The following is a 21,263-nucleotide window of genomic DNA, read 5'->3' on the forward strand; positions in this document are numbered from 1 at the left end:
ACTTGTGAGGGTCTTCAGTTTGCCTTTGTGGCATGAGACAAAAGATGCAAGTGCTTTTTGAGACTGTATTTAATCTGAATCAGCACTAATTATGTGTTGTCTGAATCAATAAAGTCTGGAGAGAGCGCTGTGAGAGAGGGATGGGCGTGCTGTTTAATGAAACAGGAGCCGTGCCCTGGTCCTGCAAATCTGTGTAAGATGCCATGATGGAGAGGCAAGTATTTAGGCTTAGAGCCTGGCTAATTACCAGTATAACTACCTGTCTGCTGAAGATGCTGCGCTTAGTATCTCTTTGGAGAGGTATTTATTCCTCTGATTTCCTTATCTCCCTCACAAAGCGTATGAAGTTTATCAGATGGGAGAGAAGCACAGAACTGGGAAAGGGTGAGTGAGCGGTCTGCCCCTCTGCCTGGTAGGCACAAGGAGATGGCCTGCCTGCCTTCCTTCTCTCCTTATGCCTGCCTTGTTAAAGCCTTTATGAACTAAGACATCAGAGAACCTGCTTTTGTGGCTGATGAATGAGTCTCCAAACTGAGGAAGTCTGATGGCCAGCTGGAGAATAACTGCGGTCCACAATTTTTGTGCTGGTAGGGGAAGAGATAACACTGAGGTGGAGGAAATACATCTCAGAAGACGACTTGTCCATTTTCTAACAAGAAATCTGTTCCCTGTTCTTTTTTTTCTTCCCTGTCTCTGCTGATGCTCTCCTTATCAGCCCGTGCTCTTGGTCTGGCACTGCCACCGCACGTAATGGGTCCCATCCCTGAAGGTGTTCAGGGCCAGATTGGGCAACTTGACCTAGTGGGTGGTTTCCCTGCCCATGGCAGGGGGTTGTAACCAGATGGTCTTTAAGGTCCCTTCCAACCCGAGCCACTCTATCATTCTGTGCACGGGCAGCTTCCCAGGGGATAAATGGAAACTGACACAACATCTCCAGCTGACTCCGAAAGCACTTCTCCAGCTGAATGTTGCTTCTGTAATTGTCACTCCTGCATAATAACTGCAGACTCCTTAATTCAATTTATCCAAATTTAAAAAAAAAAAAAAAAAAAAAAGAAACTTTTTTTAAGGAACACTCTTTAGCAAGTCTTTGTTAAGGCATTGTTCCTTCTTCCTCCTTTACCTTTAATTTTTTTCATACCTCTCTTGCCTAATTAAAATTCAGTTTATTTTCCCCCAGTTGTTAAAAACAAAACATAACTTCTCCCATTCTCCAGACTAAATTGGATTTTAAAAACAGAACACCCTGATTTTTTTTGTCTAAAAGGATTTATTTCACTATTCTGTACAATCATGCTAATTCAGAACTGTGTGCTGCTATTTTAACAGAGCTCCCCATCAGAAACACTGAAAATCTTACGATTCTTATTCATTATGAAAGGAACTGACTCTGAGCTGCAGTCTTTACTTAGGCATAGCAAATTGTTCATGCTGCCTTGCTTTTTCACTTGCACTGCAAGCAGTTTATTGGGCATCCCCTCCTGAAAGTAGATCTTATCACCTTATGCTAAGATCCAAACCAACGCCTGTTTTGCCTAATGCAATAAGTAAAAGCAGGACACTGACTGCTGGTCAGCTGCGACTGTAAACCTGTTTGCTGCTCCTGCAGAGGGCTGGGCAGCCCTCAGTGTTTGGCACGTGCAGTAAATACAGCAGAAACACCCCACAGGGAAGCCGACGTGTCCCACCATGTGCATCTCCACATCTCCCAAGCCTGGGACCCCGGGGACGGCAGAGCAGTTCTCCTTCTCCATAGAAGCTGGCCCTGGGATACAGGTTTCAATTTATTTCACTTGTGCCCCCGTGAGCCCGCAAATTTCAGAAACTCACCAAAGGCAGTTTTTAAATCATGAACAAAGTACATTCAAAGTTATATTCAGGTATACCTATATTTCTACATTCAGTTTTTCCCCTGTGCCTCATGTGGATTGCTAAAATATATGTAACCTGTGTGTGCATTTCAGCATCACTACTAATATTAAATACATAAACACACAGTTCTTTGTGATTATTCCTATTTTTTCAGTGCATAATGACTGCACCCATAAAATTCGCATTATAAAAACCCCCAAATTGGCTTTACTTATACATTTTTAGAATCCGTGCTGCTTTTCATCAAGGAATTCCTGCGATCTCCCATATCTGTCTGTTGTCAGACCGACCTCTGTTTGTGCCAAGCAAACTTGCTGGTAGGCATGCTTTGGTTCAAAGTGGTTTGAATAATAACAAGATATCAGGGGAGAAAAAAGAAAAAAGGGAAAAAATATTTTTTTAAAAAAAAAGCTTGAATGGAAAATGCTAGTCTTGATCTAGTTCGACTCAAGGGGAGTTGCAGTAAGTTTGGCCTTTTAGTACCTGTGGTTGTGTAAAGCAGTTTCCACCCCTGGGTAGGCAGCAGAATTAGTTCTGTATTTTGCTCCTAATTGATGTTTAGAAAATGAAATTTGTGATCTCAAAACAAACAAACAAACAAACAAAAACCTTACACATTTTTCCAGTGAAAATCTATCTAGATTTTCATGAATCTCTGATTTAATTAATGAATTGATTAATTCAATGAATGAATGTAGGAAATAGAGATAAGTAGATATTTTTAGAACAAGAGACCCAGCAGTAATGAGACAGGTAACTTGCATGTTGCTTGCTAAGTACATTTATGAAAAACGTGACCATCATCTTCAGATAGTTTAAAACGTAAAAAGACAAGGATCTCTAAAAATTGAAAATAATCCCCTTCGTTTATGTATAACAGTTGCCTTTTAAACAGATTTTTCAGAATTTGCAAAACCAGTACGACTGTCTTTTAATTCCAAGACACCATGTGCAGGTAAACAAACATATGTTTTACTGAGATACTTATGGCATTGTCTAATGGTAAATATTGCCCAGTAAACTAAAGGCCACACAGGCTTTAAGGCCATGCACTTTTCTCTCCTCGGAGGTGTGTGGTTGCTATGTATGAGTGGTACGTATGACTCAGGGTATCGGGTTGATATACAAATAATGTGAGGATGTCCAAGACTCTCAGAGCAGGAGGTGAAGAGGCACAGACTCTCTACTTCAGATGACGAGAACCCACACTTTTTGATCATTTTGATCACTTAATCCATAGTCACATCAAATTTCCAGAATGACCCATAACATCAGTCACAAGCACAATTAATGCTACCCTGAATATTCAGGTTGTGAACTCCAAAGCTGACAAGAAAATGTCTCTTGATTCTTAAGGTAACCATATACATGATTGAACGTGGTGAGTTCCTCCCTAAAAATACCACATATGAAGCTTTTATTGAATAGAGAATGAAATGTCTTATAGGTAGTATACCAGATAGTAAGCTGTTATATGATGACAAGCTGTCCCTAGCTAGGAAAAAAAATGTACAGCAGATATATGCTTTGGTGTTTTTTCTTTTTTTATTTTTCCTTTTTTTCTAATAAAAATAAAATTAAATTAAAATTAAAAAAAAAAAAAAAGCTCAGTTTTCCTTTTTTTCCCCACAAAACTGATTGCAGACTGCATGCATAAAATAGATCTATGAACTCACTGATCTCCAGAACTTCCATAAATGAAAGGAGAGTCTAAACACCCTGCTACTGTCTAGAAAGATTCATGCAGGCCAAATTGATTTGAAGTGTCCACTTCTCCTCTCAAAGGCATTGTTTCTGGAGGGATGGTAGGAGTTATTTTTGCATGCTGTGTCACATTTGACTTTGATTCACTGTTGGATAGATAGTTTGGGGTTTGTTGCTGCAAGCCTCCTGTTCAGCACTAGGAGCAGCAGTCTAGAGGTCACCACAGAATCCTCATCTCCATTATCAACAAGGACTGATGCTTTTGTTTAAATTCCAGCTTCCACTAGCAGGAGCACATGCGTAAGGAGAAGATGAAACTTTTCTAAAACCTGATTTCAGAGTGATTGCAACTAGGGGGTTATCTTAAGTCTTCAGCAGGCAGATTTTTTAACTAGTATCTTTATAGACAATCCTCGATTTCCATGTATAGTTTGTGGGAACTGTGCGTTAGAGGTCAGTGAATAATCCATACTATTGAAGACAAATGTGTACTGTAATTTCAGCATTTTAACACTGCACTCAGAAAAACATATCAGGTAATGACATACATGGAGCTTGGTTCCAGAATGAAAATGAATGGTGCACTATTTGTGTTATGCATGCTGCTTGAGACAGGTTTACAAACAGTGAAGTCTGCTAGGGACTTCCTCCTTTTGAAGATCTAATGCTGTATCTTTGTAAGTTATATCTTATGAATGCTGGACACTTTTGAGATTCTCTCTCCTGCCAAGGGACGGGGTTGGGAAAGAATGTCTGGATGCGGGAAGTCACAATTTCAGAGCTCTAAACTCCCATAAAAGACAAATGTAAAAGTTCTTGCTTCAGCTCTCTCTCTCTTACTCACTTTCTTGGAGAGAAGAGATTCCTGTTCATCTGATTTGTGTAGTTTTAGAGGAAGAAATATATCAATAAGAGATGTTTCAAAGTCATGCTGTTTGTCATATCGGCCTGATTTTTGCCTAAAGGCAAGAAGCTTTCTAATTGGGTTTGAAGTTTCTGTCATTTCATTAAGCAATAATATAATGTTAAATCATCTCCCTTTAAAATTTTAATTTTTCAGGGGTTTGGCATTGCATATCAATGCATACAGTAACTCGAGAACTCTTAAAAAATCATAAGGCAGTGAGTCATAGGACTAAAGACCTGCTCCACCTCTCACTCATTATTTTAAGCCAACTCTTCAAGCACTGCCTGCCTTGCAAACCAAATAGTCAAATGTTATTAGAAAACAGAATTTGGGGATAAGGGTTGTGATTGTCCCACATAGGTAAGAAGTTTCTCCAGCTCTTATGAAAATGGAAGTGTATGTATACAGAGGTGTGTTTATCCTCTTGATCCTAATTCTAATGCCAAAATGGACATCTGAAGTTGGAGAACAGAATCCACTGATGGATTAGAGGCACAGAGCAAAAGGTGACAGAAGACCAAGTTTTCCATTCACGTAAGCTATGCTGTGGGAAATGACTGTGTTTGACTTTGTTCAAGGCTGAATGAAATTCAGCTTCGGTTAACAAATATGATAGGAGGGAGAGCTGGGGAATGTTTCATCACTACACTTTGTGCCTTTCGTAAGCAAAAAGTTTATCATTCTTCTTATTCTCACACCAAAGTCTCTTAACTCTCCTTCGCCACTTATGAGGGCACCTGGGTTGTGCTTCTGACAGCCCTGTGCTCTCCTCCTTGTCATCATGGTTTGCCTGATGGAACAGGAGGAGGAGTTGGCACGGGCTACACTGATACCAGCAGCGACTGCTGGGAGACCTGCTCCAACTGCATGCGGGAATGTTCCTGTAATGAAGCAGATAACTGTGCAAAATTAAATAGCTCCAACTTTTTTTAATAAAGTGGTTGGATATGAGAGTGATGACCACAATTCATTTGGTTCTGGGAAGGCATTCACCAGAAAGCTGGTAATTAAAAAATAATGGAGACGTCTCAAGAGAAAAAAATAAAAAAAATAATAAAAAAATGGAAGAGTATAAGGAAAAAAAGGTACATTTTGAAATAGGCATTTATATATATATATCACCTAGGGAGTGACAATTTTGGTTCTGATTCAAGAAGGCACTTAAACATTTACTTAAGAGCTGCTTTGAATAAGAATTCTTTCCTGAGCTGAAAAGCAGGGGAACTGGTAGCAGTCTTAAGTACCTAGCATCATGCCCCTGCTGTAGGAAAGGAATTACTTGGGAAGATATAAATATTAAAAAAGCTACATTTAATCTGTTTGGAATAGGATTTTTGCCATTTCAAGCAAAGCATTTCTTGGAACATTTTAAGGTAACAAAATGGAATAGTAGTAAACATTTTCCTGGGGGTAATTCCAGGCTGGCAGGGAAATCATTTTGTTGACCCTGGAGATGTTTTTTTTCCATTGTTTGCTCCTTTGGTACCTTTAAAAATGTTTTAAAATTGTGAAGACAAACTGGAAGTTATAGAAATGTGAACCCACTGCTATTTCAGTGTTAACTTTCCACAAATGATCTTTGAAGATGGCTGAGTGAAACCCTCCCTGTTCCCTTCCCCCTTCCTATTACCCTTAATATATTATTATCCTATTTAGCTCCCCTGCCAAGGGAATCTTTCCCACTCTGATCTCTGCTGTAAAATGAATGAAAAAGCACAAGTAAGCTGACAAAGTCTGAAGGAGCAAACTACACCAGGTTCATGCATAATGTAGCCATCACATCTTCTGTTCTTTTAATATTACTGAATTCATGTGGTATTCAATGCTCGCACTCGGAAGAGATAGAGATGTATCTATTCTTTACTTATGGCTATTATTTCTATGTTAATGAATTATTTTTCTATCAACAGACAAAAATTCAGGAGATGAGGGATTCCTCCAAGTTCTCTTGATTATAAAACATTATACATAATTACCAATAAATTATAGTAATTTTATTTTCTCAGAAAATAAATTTTAACATAGATCTCACATACTATATTATGTCCTTCAATACTTCAGCTTACAAATGCAAATGTAAGCTATTTAGCATTCTGAATTAAAAATAAAAATTAAAAAAAAAAAAAAAAAGACAATGGGAAATAAATTTAATTACAAAGCCAATTCGCTTCAATGGCATAAAAAATTAATCTTATGTAACTTTAAAATGTATGTCTACTGCACTAAGTCCCAAGGCAATACTGCACTGAAAAGTATGAAGTAGGCTTATTTCAACCATGAGGGAACAGCTCATGCAAACTTCCTAGAGCACTTACTGCTCTATAAGCAATATGAAATGTTTGCTGGGATTTCATTGTGAGTGTTTGCTTCAGGTAGATGCATTACAAACAATTAACCACAGAGAGTCTGCAAGGGGATTCCTTCTGTGTCTTTAAAAGTGAACAGGCTATGCAGGAAGGGCACAGAGAAGCCTATTATACCGAGAGAAACTGAACACCCGAGGCAAAGAAATGAAGGGGAAAAATGCTTCTGTGCCTCGCTTCTGCTAAAGCCCATGTTCAGAAGGACGTAGCTGCTCTTGGTTTGCCATTGCCAAGCGGCATGGTGTCACATTCTGGTTTCTTTTAAACCAGCATAATTTGTAAGGAAAGAATCACCATCAATGAGCTAATTCGGTTTGCTGAGAGAGCCAGAATGACCGAAGGAAAACAAAACTTCATTCTAAGTGACAACCGAGGCTAGCACTCTGGTAGCAAAATGCAGCCAGGACATTGGCTGCTGCACTGCAAAGCGAGGAGACCGAAAACATTTAGAAGCAATTTGTGTTTTCCAGAAAGATCATCTGGAAGCAGCTGCAGCCTTGTTCTTAAATGGGTGTTCCCCTGTGGATGGGATGTGTGGATACTAATGCAACGTGAAGAGGCTGGAAAAGGCACGGAAGGGAGGAATAACCTGCACAGTGAATCTGGTAGATAAAATGTGTAAAAGATGATACCTAATGAGTAACTCTTGGCTAATAACTCTGGAAAGTACAGATTAGTGCTTTTGAAAATAATTTCTTTCTTCTAGCTTTTCCAGTTTGAGGTATTCAAATAGACACAGAGATTACAAGGAAGCTTAGAAAGGGGTGAAGTCCTGCCACAGGATGCAATGTACTCCTGGCTCAGCAGCGAGTCTCTTGTGAGCCAGAAAAAGTCTTTGGAGGACTTGTGAGTGCGGGAGGATTTGCTCTGGAGGGGGATTCTCCTCCAGTGCTGTTTTGTGAGAAGCAACAGCCAGCCTTGCCGTGCTCTCAGCACTGCTTCCCGGCCTGTGGGAGCACAGCAGGAGCTGCCTGCTGAAAGGAGCTGCAGGTGGCTGTTTCCACATCCTGGGGGTTGTCTCTCTTAAATATCCCGGAGGGATAGATGACAGGCATTTTATCTCTGATGGCTTTCGAGAACAGGTTGGACAAATGTGCCACAGATGGCCCTTCTGAGATGGGGTATATTAGTCGGGCTCTCAAATTTCTTTTCACCCTGTTTCCTGCAGCTCTGTGATCTGTCTTTTGAGGAATAGTGGTGTCAATTTGAGATCCTCCACCATAGCCTACTATGAATGAATCTTCCTGATGAAATGCTATTTCTCAGTCCTGCCCCATGTCTTACAGCCTTTCCGTATTACCAGCTTGGCAGACAAAGCAGGGGGCCGAGCATGACAACTGGTAAAGACAACTATTTGTGGTCACAGCTTCTCTTAGGATGTGCCATGGGGCAAAAGAGCGGATTTGGCCAGAGCCATTACAGGGTGAGGGGTTGAGCTGTTCCATTCTCACCAGCTGCACTGAGCACGCAGAAGGAGATTGGCAGCTGGACAACAAGGGGGGACAGAAATTAGGTTGCTCTTTTCTGGCATCCCCTCAACAGTGCAATATCTGTACCTATCAGGGAAAAAATATTAGTCACCTGTGATATCAGAGTCCCATTAAAATGACAGCATATACAGCAGTTCTTACGATCTTTCTCTGCAATCTCTTGGCAGCCCCTGAGATGTTCTCCAGGGCTTGCTGGCAGGCACTTTTTAGGCCTGGGACACGCGTAAATCCGTGCGCGTTTTTGGAACGTATTGCTTACAGGTTTGTCTCTCCCTAGCACATGAGTCAGGCCAAGGTCCCAGCAGGGTCCAGGCAGAGGTACGGCAGCCAGATAAACACGCCAGATGTGCTCGGTGGGCGTGCTGGTTCGAGGGAGGTGGAAGTGAAAAGAGCCAGGGATGCGCTCTGCGGCGGCGGGGAGGTGACCCAAGCAGGGAGGCTCTGTGTCCAGCAAGGAGCACGGGCCCCAGGGGAGCAAAGCAGGGTGGGAGGGCAGCAGGAGAACCAGCAAGGAAGTCCTTATACAGACTGAGGGTAGCAGTGAGGCCTGGAAACTATGCCTCTCGCTGTGGTGGGCGCAGAAGCTGCCCAGAGATTTGCTGGTTACATGGCTGTGACAAGCTGCTTGTGGTGAATTCATATCACTCCATACCAGCAGCTGCTTTACACTGCCCATGTATTTTTAAGCATTAAAAAGCTATTTTCTCTTTCCTGATCTGCCAACAGAAACAGCTTCCTGTTGTGCCAGTAATGCTGCCTGAATCTGTATTTCTAACCTGGGTAGGACAGTTCCTATCTGCTCTCCCAGCACACCAGCCAGGGCACTCTCACCAGCCAGTACGTCAATGCTTGCTTCTTCTCTCAGTTCCCCAACACATCCCAAGAGGTGGAACTTGCTGTTTGTATGCCCCCTCTACGTATCTGAATTTTAGGTATCAAAACTGCTTATTTCTCACTACATTTAGTGGGAAGAGAGAGTCCCTTGCACAGCAAACCCCAGAACAGGTCCCTCACTGCCGTAGGTGTCCCAGGGTGACCACCCTGTCCCCTAGTGCCAGCCGTGATGGGCTGGCAGAGTGCCTTGGTGAAGGGGAATTGGGGACAGATGTGCTCCTCTGGCTGGAAAACCTGCTTTGGGTGGTGGTTGGCACTGGGCAGCAGAGAGACCGCAACTTTGGCGTGCCTGGAGAGGAGCAGGACCATGCAAACAGCCCAAGTAAAGCTAATGGGCATAAATAAAAGCCTGTTGTACTACGGTGTGCGCGCCCTTGCTTGGGGTAAAGGACTCTTAGGTTAATGTAGTTTGAAGGTTGCCTTACTCCCAGAAGTGAAGTACAGAGAAGCGTGTTCATGGGGCTTTAACAGGCTTTGATAGATGCTTGTTAGCTTTACGCTCTTTGTCGGCTCTTCATAAATTTCTGATGTATTGAATCTGTTGGGAGTTTTGTTGGCTTTATTTTAGTTCTTTGGTGTGGTTTTACCAGAAAACAACTGCTGTGATTTCCCCGTGAAAACCCAATGCTCCCCCTAACCCTTTTCCAAAATAAAACAGCCCCAAGATTGATGTTTTTCAAAACCTCCCTACACAAAAGAAGTCAGCAGTGCTGGCAGAGGCAGGTGCTCACAGAGGACCCGGTGTAACTGTCAGGAAATGCTGACAGCACCAAAAAAGCGAGGTAGGGTCAGATACTAGAACGTGATTTGATGAAAATACATTATGTAGTTTAAAGGTTCGGTTTTAACAATCTTTATTATTACTTTATGGGTTTTTATATAAAATGTTGGACTTAGCCTGCATTGTGCTAGTAATATTTATGAAATGGTATTAGAAAATACGATAAAAGTTTATAGGAAAGTCATTACTGTAACTACAAAGCACATCCAAAATAGCACCAATGGAAAAGTAATCAATCTGCATCAGGCAAGTCAAGTGACTTCAGGGTACGGAGGCATGGCTGTGAAAACGGGGTTTTGTGAATCTGGGAGCAAGAAAATTATGTTTTTTTTATCACAATTCCTTGCAAAGCATTATGTCCTTGCAGCGTGGCAGCCTGGTCCCGCAGCAGAGGGTGATGGCAAAGCAGCTCTCGGTGCAGTGAAGAGATGGATATGCAGAGCCCAGGCTTGGGGAGGGGGGCTCAGCCCACCCCTGGAGCGGGTGTCGGTAATTATTAACCGCTAATAGCGAGAAAAACCATTATGGTACACAATAGGCTTTCCTTTCACACCGCTAATTGTGTGATGAACTTACTTTGGCAGTAAATTGTCACATCTGCTGTGGAGAGAGATTACACTTAGGGAAATAAAATAAATACAGTTGCTGTTCCTTTATCCCTGGATGATTGAGTCGCTAAAAAAGAAAAAAAAAAAAAAAAGGAAAAAAAGAAAAGTTGGCAGATGGAACATATTATTTGTTAGACAAGGCTTCAGGGGGAGGTAATAACTTTTTTTCTGTTTTTTTTTTTTTTTTTTTTTTTTTAGACAACTGATATTGTAGGAAAAACAGGCAAGCTTTCACAAGCACGCCTCAATTTGTTCTTTCTGCTCTGATTGCACTTTGGAGAGTAGCAACTCCAAAGGTCCCAGACGAGGGACGATTTTTGGTGGCAGTGCTGGCTTGAGCTTCCTTCTGCCCATCTCCTTTCACAGGTTCCTGCTTCATTGGCTTGCTCTTGCTTTGTGCTGCTCCTTCAGCTGCGACCAGGCAGCTGCCTGAGTTTCTTCTCCTTCCTTCAGCAGAATTTCAGCTGTTGGATATTTTGGCTGAGACGGAGACAACGCTGTTACCAGAACATTGTTCCTAACAGTCCTGAACAGTCTTCCTAAAACTACACCTGCACGGGACATATTTTCAGATGTGCCTAATGATAAGTGGATGTCTGTATTTTTGAAGGATGAGGCATTAGAGGAATTTGTTCCTCCTGATGCTGGGTGTGTTGCTCTGCACAATACATGCAGGGTGATTGTCAAAGAATCACATCACTTTGGAGTGTCTTAGCAATAATCTCAAGTTGCTTGAGAGAAGTGACAAATCTTTTATTTAAATGGCCTCTTGCAAGAATCCTACTTTCAAATGTGTCTGTGTCATATCAGTCCCTCTGCACAATACCAATTGCCTTTTTTATATGTCAGGTCTGTAATGCCGTGTTTGCGTCGCCCAAAGCCACATTTACACCATCCTTTTGTCAGTTTGATTGAGACAAATGCAGAAAGTGACAGATGGGTTAACAGCCCTACCACGGTGTCATCGCATCGCTGCAGGAAACGGCATCAACATGCAATCATGGCAAGATGTACTATTACACTTCAGTTGTCTCCAGAACAATTTTGGAGAATCAATGGGTGTCCCATGGTTCAAGATCAGCCATAAAACTGCATGTCCCACTCCTCCGAGTTGTTCATATGTTATTCCCTGCTTTGGCTCCTGCGACTGAGTCCTGAGCCTGTTTTGTTTGTTTCAGTTCAGAGAGGAAAAATATAAAAGCAAAAGTATAGTCTTTTAAAAAAGAAGTAGCAGTTCACTCTAGGTCCCAACCCACTTTTGCCTAGGAACCAGGAGCATCTTTGCAATTACCATTGCAGGTGCTTGGTAGAATTCATGTTTTTGTAACTTTCTGTGCTCCTCCTGTCCTTGGGTTCAGTGAGCATTCAGCAGTTAGCAAAGGAAGATCCTACAGACTTTGATTTTCTCACGGGACTTTTTGTCTGTAAAGAAATCTTTTCTACTGGTACCGCACACGGGGGCACATAGCCACAGTCCTGTAAGATGCAGCCATTTATTTGCATTCTGAGCTCCTCTCAGAATAAAAACATCCTCCCAGTTTTCAAAACTGTTCCCATCCTCTACAGAGCTCTGCTTTCTCCCTGTGTCATTCTTCACCTCCTAATTACAGCCTCCTGTTGGCCCAGTATCACCTCTTCTCCTGTACAAAATTCATCCCGTGGTTCTCAGCTGCTTGTAGGGCTTCCCCTTCTCACCCCACCAGTCTCAGACCTTCTCTGCCTCACTTCACGTCACTTTAACTGCCCTTTAGGAAAGTTCGTGCTGCTTGCCATAGGTTTCTGCCTGGAGACTGGTCCCCTCAGTGCTTTCTTAGCTCACTTTTCCATCTGCATCCTTTTACACCGCTTCCCTCTCATTAACCCCCTCCACAATAGAATGCTGTGGCATTACACATCTTCTGTGAATAGCAAAGCATTTCTGTGAAAATGCATTCCAAAATAAATTGTAGTGCATTGTATAAAATAACATTCACTGGGGGAAGCAATTACTTGCTCAATAATGTCCACAACATTCAGCTCTTCAGCTTCTGGGGCTCAATAATGCCCACTACATTCAGCTCGTCACCTTGTAAGGGCAGAAGGGTATGTTTCTTAGTAAAATAATCGTATTTTAATTTGGAACATCCTCTGTCACTAAACATGAAAACTATACAAACCTGCATGAAAGCAGTCTCATCGTGCTCATAGGAAAAGTGTGGACTTTTCTCATTTAATTTATTTAGTGGAAATGTATTTCCTGGTTCTTTTCAAAACTGTGATTTCTGGACATGGATGCTCAAATAAATTAGAGTTTTTCCTGTCTGAATCATGGACACAGTATAGGATTAGGAGAACACAAATTGCACAAGTCGTTTTTTGTGGAAGTGTGGCTGTACTATCCCATTCTTTAAAGGTGTGGGTGTTGGTTTTTTTTATATTATTTTTTTTCAGGTCTTGTGGATTGACTTGTAAACAAAAAAAATTGAGTCCACTTGCATTTTATGTAGACAAATTTAACCATCCTTTCCTCAATGGACAAGTGTCAGCAAAATGACAAGATTTAAATGGTTCCCAGTAAGAGTGCTGTGTCCTGACAAGTTTGGTTTGATGGCGACATTAAAAAAAAAATTCAAAATATTAGAAGGTGTTCAGTAAGAGGCTTCTTATTTCTGGCCTCTTGGTTAATAACCTGGAATTTCCCCTTGACATTAATTTGGACCACAAGCAGTGTGCAGTCCCCTCGCTATCTAGCAGGGGCACAGTAGGCTTCGACCTTTGTGTGATGCAGCCTTAGTGATGGGCCAGGCCAGCCTACAAATGAAAGCAAATTGAAATTGGATTGTGGTTTTCTATCAAGATTGCCCCCTTAGCAATGTGTGAAGCATTAAATACTTCTGCAGCACAAATGATGTGCATGTTTTCTCAGTGTAAGTACTGAAAAAGCACAGACAGGAGGCAAGAAAATTTTTATGCTTCTATATGTGTTTTTTTTTATAATAAAAAATTGTTGTAAAATGTGTAAAGCACCACCAAGTTCCCAATCAAAAAAGCCCTTTGAGATTTTAGTATGGCATGAACACATATACATAACATCTTCTGTGTAGAGCTGAGTTTTTTTTTTCCCCTTTCTCCTTTTTTTTTAAGGCAGTTTGGTAATCCAACTAATTGGATGTTGGTAATACCAATTTACCTTGGTAAGGTAATGACAATCTACCAGCATCCACGTGGAGCTTTCCTTTGGCAGGGTAAGAGTCTGTGAGATGAGCTCTGATTAACAGAGACAAAAAAAAATAAAAATCAATATTTATGTTAAGTAAATGATGGTTGGCAAGCAGATGGGGAAATGTCCAAAGTTAAATGTAATTGAGCCGTATAACGTGCAAATGGAAAAGCAAAACTCTGACAAGTATTTTGGGGGGGGTCTTAAAGTCTGAGCAAGGAGCAGCTTGCTGTGAGCACCTCTAAAATGTCTGTCTGTCTTTGTCTCACCCTTCCCGATGAAGCATCCTACTGCTCTTTTGAATTTGTCAAATTCAAACCACGTGGGAGCCCCTCCTCGGCACGGAGCACTTTTCCCTTCCCCACTAATGCGTTGCCTGTCACATAACAATACCCCATTCAGATACTTTTTACTTGAAATCAGCTCAAGTACACTCAATACAGAAATGCTCCTTTTCAATCCTCTCATGGAAGGAATTTTCATATAGGCTAATCTAGTCCTAAGCAGTAAATATATATGTAATCTATATGTAAATTATATAGAAATATTTGATCTAAATTTTCTTATCCACAATTGCCCTTCAGTGAAGTGACATGATTTACGAAGACGGGTTCTGTTAAAATTTTCTTTGTAGGATTTTCCAGTAAGAAAAAGGCTTATTGCTGCTTGCTAAACCTGGGAGAAGGGATAACGTCTTGGTTTAAACATTTTCGAAACAGCCACCCTCTAGCACAAGGAGCAGGAGAGCTACAGGAAGAATGATGTAAGGTTAAAAGGAGCAAATTTTTCCTGCAGGTGTTTCAGTAGGTGTGTGTAAGAGTGACTGCTGGAGAAAGCAAACACATCCCATTGCTGGAAGACTGGCAGCAAAATATGTAAAGTCAGACTATTCAAAGCTTACGATGGAAAATGGCATGGTACTGACACTTCGCTGGCTGTGACCTTCTACTAAGAGCACTCAAAATACATATGCCACCAGATCTAAAAATAAAGGATAGAAAATGGGCAGGGTGCTCCCTGGCCATGTAACACCATGTCAGTTGTAACCGCACGGGTATTTGTCACCACAATCCTGCATGAAGGACAGACGCTGTGCAAACCCTTATCAATTTGTTGTGGTTGTGGGGGGCAAGTTCAGTCTGATGTCCCTGTTCTTCCCTGAATCTGCTGTGGGAACCTAGCTGATACTTCAAGGGGTGCATGATAGTGTCTGCCATGAAGTATGCAAGTACTTGATTACAGCACACACCTGTACTTGACAGTTTCATTGACAAATTTGTTAATAAAGCTATTTTCTCTTTGTCCCCACCTCCAGGGTATAATGAGCTGCTCGTGCTGCAGGAGGTCAGCCAGGAAGGCCCGCACGCTGAAGGGGAGCACCTTGTTTGCCATCTCATTCATACCTCTCAAGTTTTTGAAGATGAATTATTTATCAAAGATGCTTCTTTGGACAGTAGATGTCATCTTTAATTATTCCTGACTTGTTTTTCCAGTGCAGCACATGGTGAGTTTCTTACAGAGAGTAGAGATGCTTTATCTTCACGATACCAAAGAACAGACTGAAGAAAAATATTTTTCTACTTAACTTGCATGCTAGCCACGATGAAAGACAACGTTCTCCTCCTAGATCCATGCCACATTCCTACTCAAATGTTTGGCTACCCACATGTGGGAGACTCCCACTAGCACCAGTGGGAGCTGAAATCAGCCAGACTGATACTTCTGGATGCTGAAAGGCTTTTTGTAACACAATACACACTGTAACAGACTCAACAAGACGATATGCAGTATAATCACCATCTTGGCAACAAGAAGGAAGAGGTGTGAGGGGACTTGGAAGTTAAAATACTCCTTTCCTTGGGCTCAGGCATGTGTGAGAGAGGAGGAGCCTGGTGGGAAGGCTTTACCTGCATTCAAGTGTGTGCATTGAGCTCACCTGTTTGAAAACCAGCCTAAGATTTTTCTGTTAATTAAGTACTCACAATGAAACTTCACTGATGCTTCAGCTGCATGGCACCTCTCTGCAGAGCAGGGAAACAGCCTGCATTTACAAAGCAACAGCATGCAAAAATACCAAAACACAAGATTGTTTTTTTAACTCAAATTTACATCATATACAACTTTATGGGAACATTTGCATGAGAAATATATTGTTTGCAGAGACATTTCTTTTAGAACCTTAACGTGTGTAAAAACTCAAATAAATGCATATCTAAAGAAGCCCAGTCATTCACAGGCTCCCACAGGCATCCATTGTGAGGAACCACCACCACGGAACATGCTCTGTAATTACCATGGAGAGCTTATTTGGGCACCAGACGATGCAAAGCTGGACCTGCAGCCATCAGTCACTGCATAGCTATCGACCTGGAATTAGGCAGCTTCTAATGGGTAAGGATTGCAGCCTCTACGCAGGGAAAGGCAATTCCTAAGCGCTCATTCCCAGGCCTGTCCTCCAAAGCACCTAATAATGGAGTGAGGCTGAGATGGGGCTGGGTCAGACTTGTGCACCAACGCAGCAAAAACTGCTGTGAGCAAATGTTTTAGTGAGCGGTTTGTGAAAGACAGCTGCAAAAATATTCCCTGATAAAACACCAACAGTTCTTGGAGACAGGGATTCATTTATCAGGGTAAACTTCTTCTCCTAAAGCCCAAACCTACACATGGGAGATGGGGAGCATTTTGTTTTTAGCACGGGAGAATCATTTCCCCCTTCCACCTGGAAGCAAGTGCTAAATTGCTGCCTGCAGAGTTTCACCTGGGAGCTGAATTACCCCCACTGGTTTTGTGCTGTCGCCAAGGCTACAAATGAGCCACAGGTGGGGTGGCTGGGGTCTCACAGCAGCTCTCAGGCAGCAGGTTCTGTCTCCCCTCCCTGCAAGAAGAGGACACAGATCAAGAGCAAGCCAGGGCTCCTTCTTCTCCCCCAGGAAGCAGGTAAGAAGCTTTGTGCTCGATGAATTGATACAGGCAAAGCAAGTAGTGGGAATGTTTCCCATGTGTTGGGGAGTGTGTCCTCTCCTAGCGTGAGCTGAGGTGCTGCATCTCCTGTTCCTTTGCAGGAATGATCCGTGTTACGGTAAGAACAGGTGCGAGCGGCTATCTTTGTGCTGCTTGTATGATATTTTTTTTGGTGAAAAAGATGATGCTTTTGGAGTAGAGAGTGGACTTTGAAGGAAAAATGATTATTCTTAATCATGTCAGAGTGATGTGCTTGGGCCTGTTCCCAGAGGTCCTCAGAGAAGTGGGCCTCTGTGTACGTAGCTTGTGGTCTCAAGCAGCAGGCCAGTGTTACTTGGGGTATGCATCTCCAAACCTTTGGGCATGTTAGGCAGTGGGGCTCCTCAATCTGCTGATGAGTTTATCTTTTCTTTGCCTGCTACAGCCAAGGGAAATGTGTTGGGTAGGCTGCAGGGCTTGGTCAGCTTTAGTTACAGTCTGGGACCGAGGCATGGGTGAAGAAGCTGTAATAAACACTGCAGCTGCCACGTTTTCCAGAATCCTGTTTCTTGTGCCCCAGGGCACCCCGTGGGTGGGGGGGTTTCTTGGTCAGCTCCCAGGAAGCTCCCAGCTCCTGCTGGTGACCAGGAACCTTGCTGGTGGGCTGTGCTCTGCTTATCCCTCTTGGTCTGGCACAAGGAAACCAAAGCTGAATGCCCACAAAGCAATTACTCGTTGTGCTCTAGCTGGCTGCTGAGGATGCGTGTGCTGCTCAGGGTGGAAGTATTGAGTTCTCCTCAAAATACCAGCCTAACATTTCTTTAGGTGTCGAGTCTGAGGAACCCTGCTAGCTTTTTTTGTGTTTGCTTTGGCAAAACTTAGCCTTTCTTTTTTTACGATTATGAGCCACAGTAAAGGTTAGTTTTTTTTTTTTTTTTCATTTTTAAGGCTTATTCTGTATTTCTACTCGCTTAATGATACAAGTAGACCTTTCTCTTTGATTTCTTCCTCCTTTTATGTTTCTCCGCTTGTGACTAACAGTCTTTTAATCTGCAGCTTTCCCTCCGTATAGGTTGTGCCTGTCACACCATACACATATGCTGTTCTCTGAACCTTCTTCAGTATTTTCCTTTGTCGCCTCTGACACCCTTATTTACTGCCTCCTGGTTTGGGACGCTGTCGCTAGCTTTTTCTTGGATTACTCAGAGAAAATGTGGAAGCCGTCAGTACGGGAATGTTCAAAATCTCTCTCTGTGACCAAAAAGCCATCTATTCTTTACAGAGGCTTGTTTGTTTGTTTTTAATTACTGATAGATGAAACTGTGCGGTACTTAGCTTTGGCTACAATCTGCTGCAATGTGAGATGGGAGAAAGCATGCACTTCAGTTATCTGTTTTAATAGCGTATATCTGACCCTTCTTTTTTCCTGTGGATTTTGTGCTGTTTCTGCACATCTGTGTTCTCTGCCTTTTTATGATCTTGTGGTGTTTCATGTGCTGCTGCTTTTCATATTTTATTTCCCTATATGGAGCGCCTGAATTTGTTTTCAGGTCTCCTGGAACAGAAGTCTGTTATCCATACTAATGGAGACCCGCAACAAACCTTTCCTGCCAAACCATATTTACTGTACATAATGTATTTTTCAGTAGCGGAGTAGTTTTGAGTTTAAAAAAAAAAAAAAAAAAAAAAAACTCATTTTCTTAATTAACTTTTTTTATTGAGGGTTTAATGCATGTTCATTACAGAAATTGCAGCTCTCCTCTGAAAATTGACTGTAAAAAATTTCTTTGTGGGGTTCCGTATTTATTGTGCCTTAGTGATTTTTTTTCAGATCAAATGCACTCAGTTTGGTAGTAAAAGGCTGGTTTTGTCTTTCTACCTGGCAGCCCTCTGTGTTCATTGTGGACTCTCAGGCTGGGTTTTCCCCTCGCCCTGCAGCAGCATCAGCAGGGCTGGCTGCACCTTCTGCTCACACCTGCCTCATCGGTGGGACAAATGCAGTGTGGCAAGCAGCTCCCCAAAATTGGTTTGCCCAGCACTGCCTTGGCTCTAGAAGGACTAGTGAAGAAGAGCATGTTGCTGTTCTCTTTTTGCTGTAGTTACCCGCACACCTGTGCTTGGGGAATGGGCCTGCTGTTCAAACAAACAGCTGGTATCTTCACATGGTCATATCCTGAAAAGCAGTCATGCTTCCAGCCAGGAAAATAGATCTGTTTGGGACCACCAGAGCTCCCAAACACCAAGAGGTCCCTTACCAGAAGCTGCAGTGGGTTCTGGTGTAAGATTCATGTCCCTGCTTGAGGCAAACAAGCCTGGGGCACCAGCACTTAAATAGAAGGCTCAAGTACCTATCATCTGGGCGAGGGATCCTCATCTGGGTGCTCTGTTCAAGGCTGCTGTAGAATCCCAGCGTGTTTTACCCCTATGCTTTTTTTTCCTGCAACCTGCCTTTTTGCTTGTTTTCCATCTTAAAACATTGTCATGCAGTTGCTCTAAATGAGCTTGCAGGTTTATGAAATGCCATTACAGTCCATCTTGTTACAATGCCAGCGTATTGCTCCTTTTGGTGTAAAGGTTAAGAATTTTATTTTAATTGCCTGTATTTGGCTCTCTGGAACTGTAAATCTGCAAGTAATTAATAACAAATGGGCTTCTCAAAACATAAGGAAATAGTGTCATTTTGACGTTGATACACTGAGGGTATGAATAAAATGCACCAGGGAAAAAAGGAAGGCATTATCTTACGCACTTCATTTGAGGTGCGCTGGATATGAGGAGCAGCATTACACTCATCTCTTGAAGTATGAGATTATCTGCTCATGTCCCAAAACTCTAGTTCCATCAGTTGCTGGAAATGCTTCATGGCAGAGGGGGAAATGGTGTGTTTTAAAAATAAATAAATAAATAAAAGGCAAAATAGAGGAGTGTCTTCTCACATGGGGCCTTCCCTGTGTGCAGCAGTCTGTGAGCTCGGGAACTTCCCAGGCTTTAGAAGTCGTCCCATGTCTGTACATTGGAGAGCTGTGAAATATTTCCTTTAACTATGTGTCTAATTTGAAAATTGCTGTATGTATTTGGCCTTCCGACTGCATATACCTCTTCTATACTCTATTTTTGTTTTCTTCCTTTCTTGTTGTGAAACTACTGGGTTTGTGGGTTAATTATCTGCATGTAGCAAGGAACAAAAGTCAGGGATCTGTGCTGATATTCTGAATAAAAGTGAATTTTCCAAGTAATTACTGAGAAAAAATAGGGAAAAACTGGACTTTGAGCTTGGGCAGACCATGATCACTCCTTTCCTGCCTTGTGATGCAGATGAAATAAGCTGGTATTAAGAAGCACAGCCTCCCTGATGGCTGGGGGGTCTGTATAGAGCCAGCTGAGTGCCTGACTGTGGTTTAATTGAGTGCCACCTCCCAGGGACTGCAGATATGTAGGCTGAACTTCCAAAGCACCACGGACAGCATTGCTTCCCTGGTGATGCATTCCCTCTCCCGTGCTGCTTCCACACTTGGCTGCCCTGATCCTGAGCACGGGCTGGAATCGATGGGTGGTCCCCTGTGGAAGACCGCAGGATGCAGAGGACCTCATCTTTCCCTTCCTCCTGCTGGAGCTGCGGTTGTTGTGGCTGTGAGTGAGCAGATCCCTCAGAAAATAAGGGAGGGAGAACTTCATGGAAATGCGGTCCCAGAAACTGAGAACAGATTTTTTTTTTATTTAATCTTCTCTAGTTGCTAAACAATGGCTTGTAACTTAGCGGTCACAAAGGGGTGCATTACAGCAGGGGGAGTGAGATGTCTGATGAAGGATGCGGATCTCAAGTCTCCATATTGACCACGCGGGCTCTCTTCCATGCTAGTGCCCTATTCCAGTGTATTCACTGCTAAAGGCAAGTACTCCTGTTGCTTTGTTTGCCTCTTCCATTGCTGTGCACCACTCCACATGTCAGAAAATGTGGAGCAGGGCGTTTGTAAAATTGGCTTGTGCATTAGCAGTTAAAAATAGAAATTACAGTGCTTTTGCTCTGTTTCAAGGTAGCATCACTCTGAGGAGCGGCTTTCCAAGACTGCCTGAAACAGCTCAATCTTTTGGTGAAAGCTAAGACTGAAAGTGGTATGTTAATTAGCAGAGCAGCAAATCAATAAATGCATCTCTGTTGTCTTATCTGCTGTCCAAATAAAGGATCTCAGTACTTTACATCTACATTTCCCTTTTTTACAGTACCTCTCCCCTGCCCTAAGATGAAGAATTGAATGTCTTGGTTTCACTTTCAGTTGTATGAAGGGCAAAGCAGAAGCTGCTGTCTTCTGTGGATACAGCAGACTGATGTATTAGGGATTTCTTTCTCTCAAAATGGTTTTCATTGGTGCAGCCAGATGAAGCAATTCCTTTTAGATCTATCTTTGCAAATAGGTCCTGTTGAAAAGGCTGACTGCTAAGACTGTTTGGCTCTCAGAATGAATCTTCCTTTGAAAAGTGTTTAAAGATTTAAGTTTAGCCCTAGA

General features: G+C 42.3%; 1 protein-coding gene across 3 annotated transcripts in view; it reads left to right on the top strand.

Moving 5' to 3' along the window:
• TMEFF2 (transmembrane protein with EGF like and two follistatin like domains 2) overlaps positions 1–21,263 on the top strand; it is a 321,829-nt gene that overhangs the window by 134,863 nt on the left and 165,703 nt on the right. For 2 of the 3 annotated variants that reach the window (XM_084522871.1, XM_084522870.1), the window contains one exon: positions 15,134–16,209. In XM_084522871.1, the coding sequence (XP_084378997.1) occupies positions 16,113–16,209 (97 nt within the window). In that variant the 5' untranslated portion in view covers positions 15,134–16,112. Of the gene's footprint in view, positions 1–15,133; positions 16,210–16,358; positions 16,756–21,263 lie in introns of those variants that run through there. The other variant, XM_084522868.1, reaches the window with a different exon arrangement.

Source organism: Aythya ferina (genome assembly GCF_964211825.1).
Source record: "Aythya ferina genome assembly, chromosome: 6".
Classification (NCBI taxonomy): domain Eukaryota; kingdom Metazoa; phylum Chordata; class Aves; order Anseriformes; family Anatidae; genus Aythya; species Aythya ferina.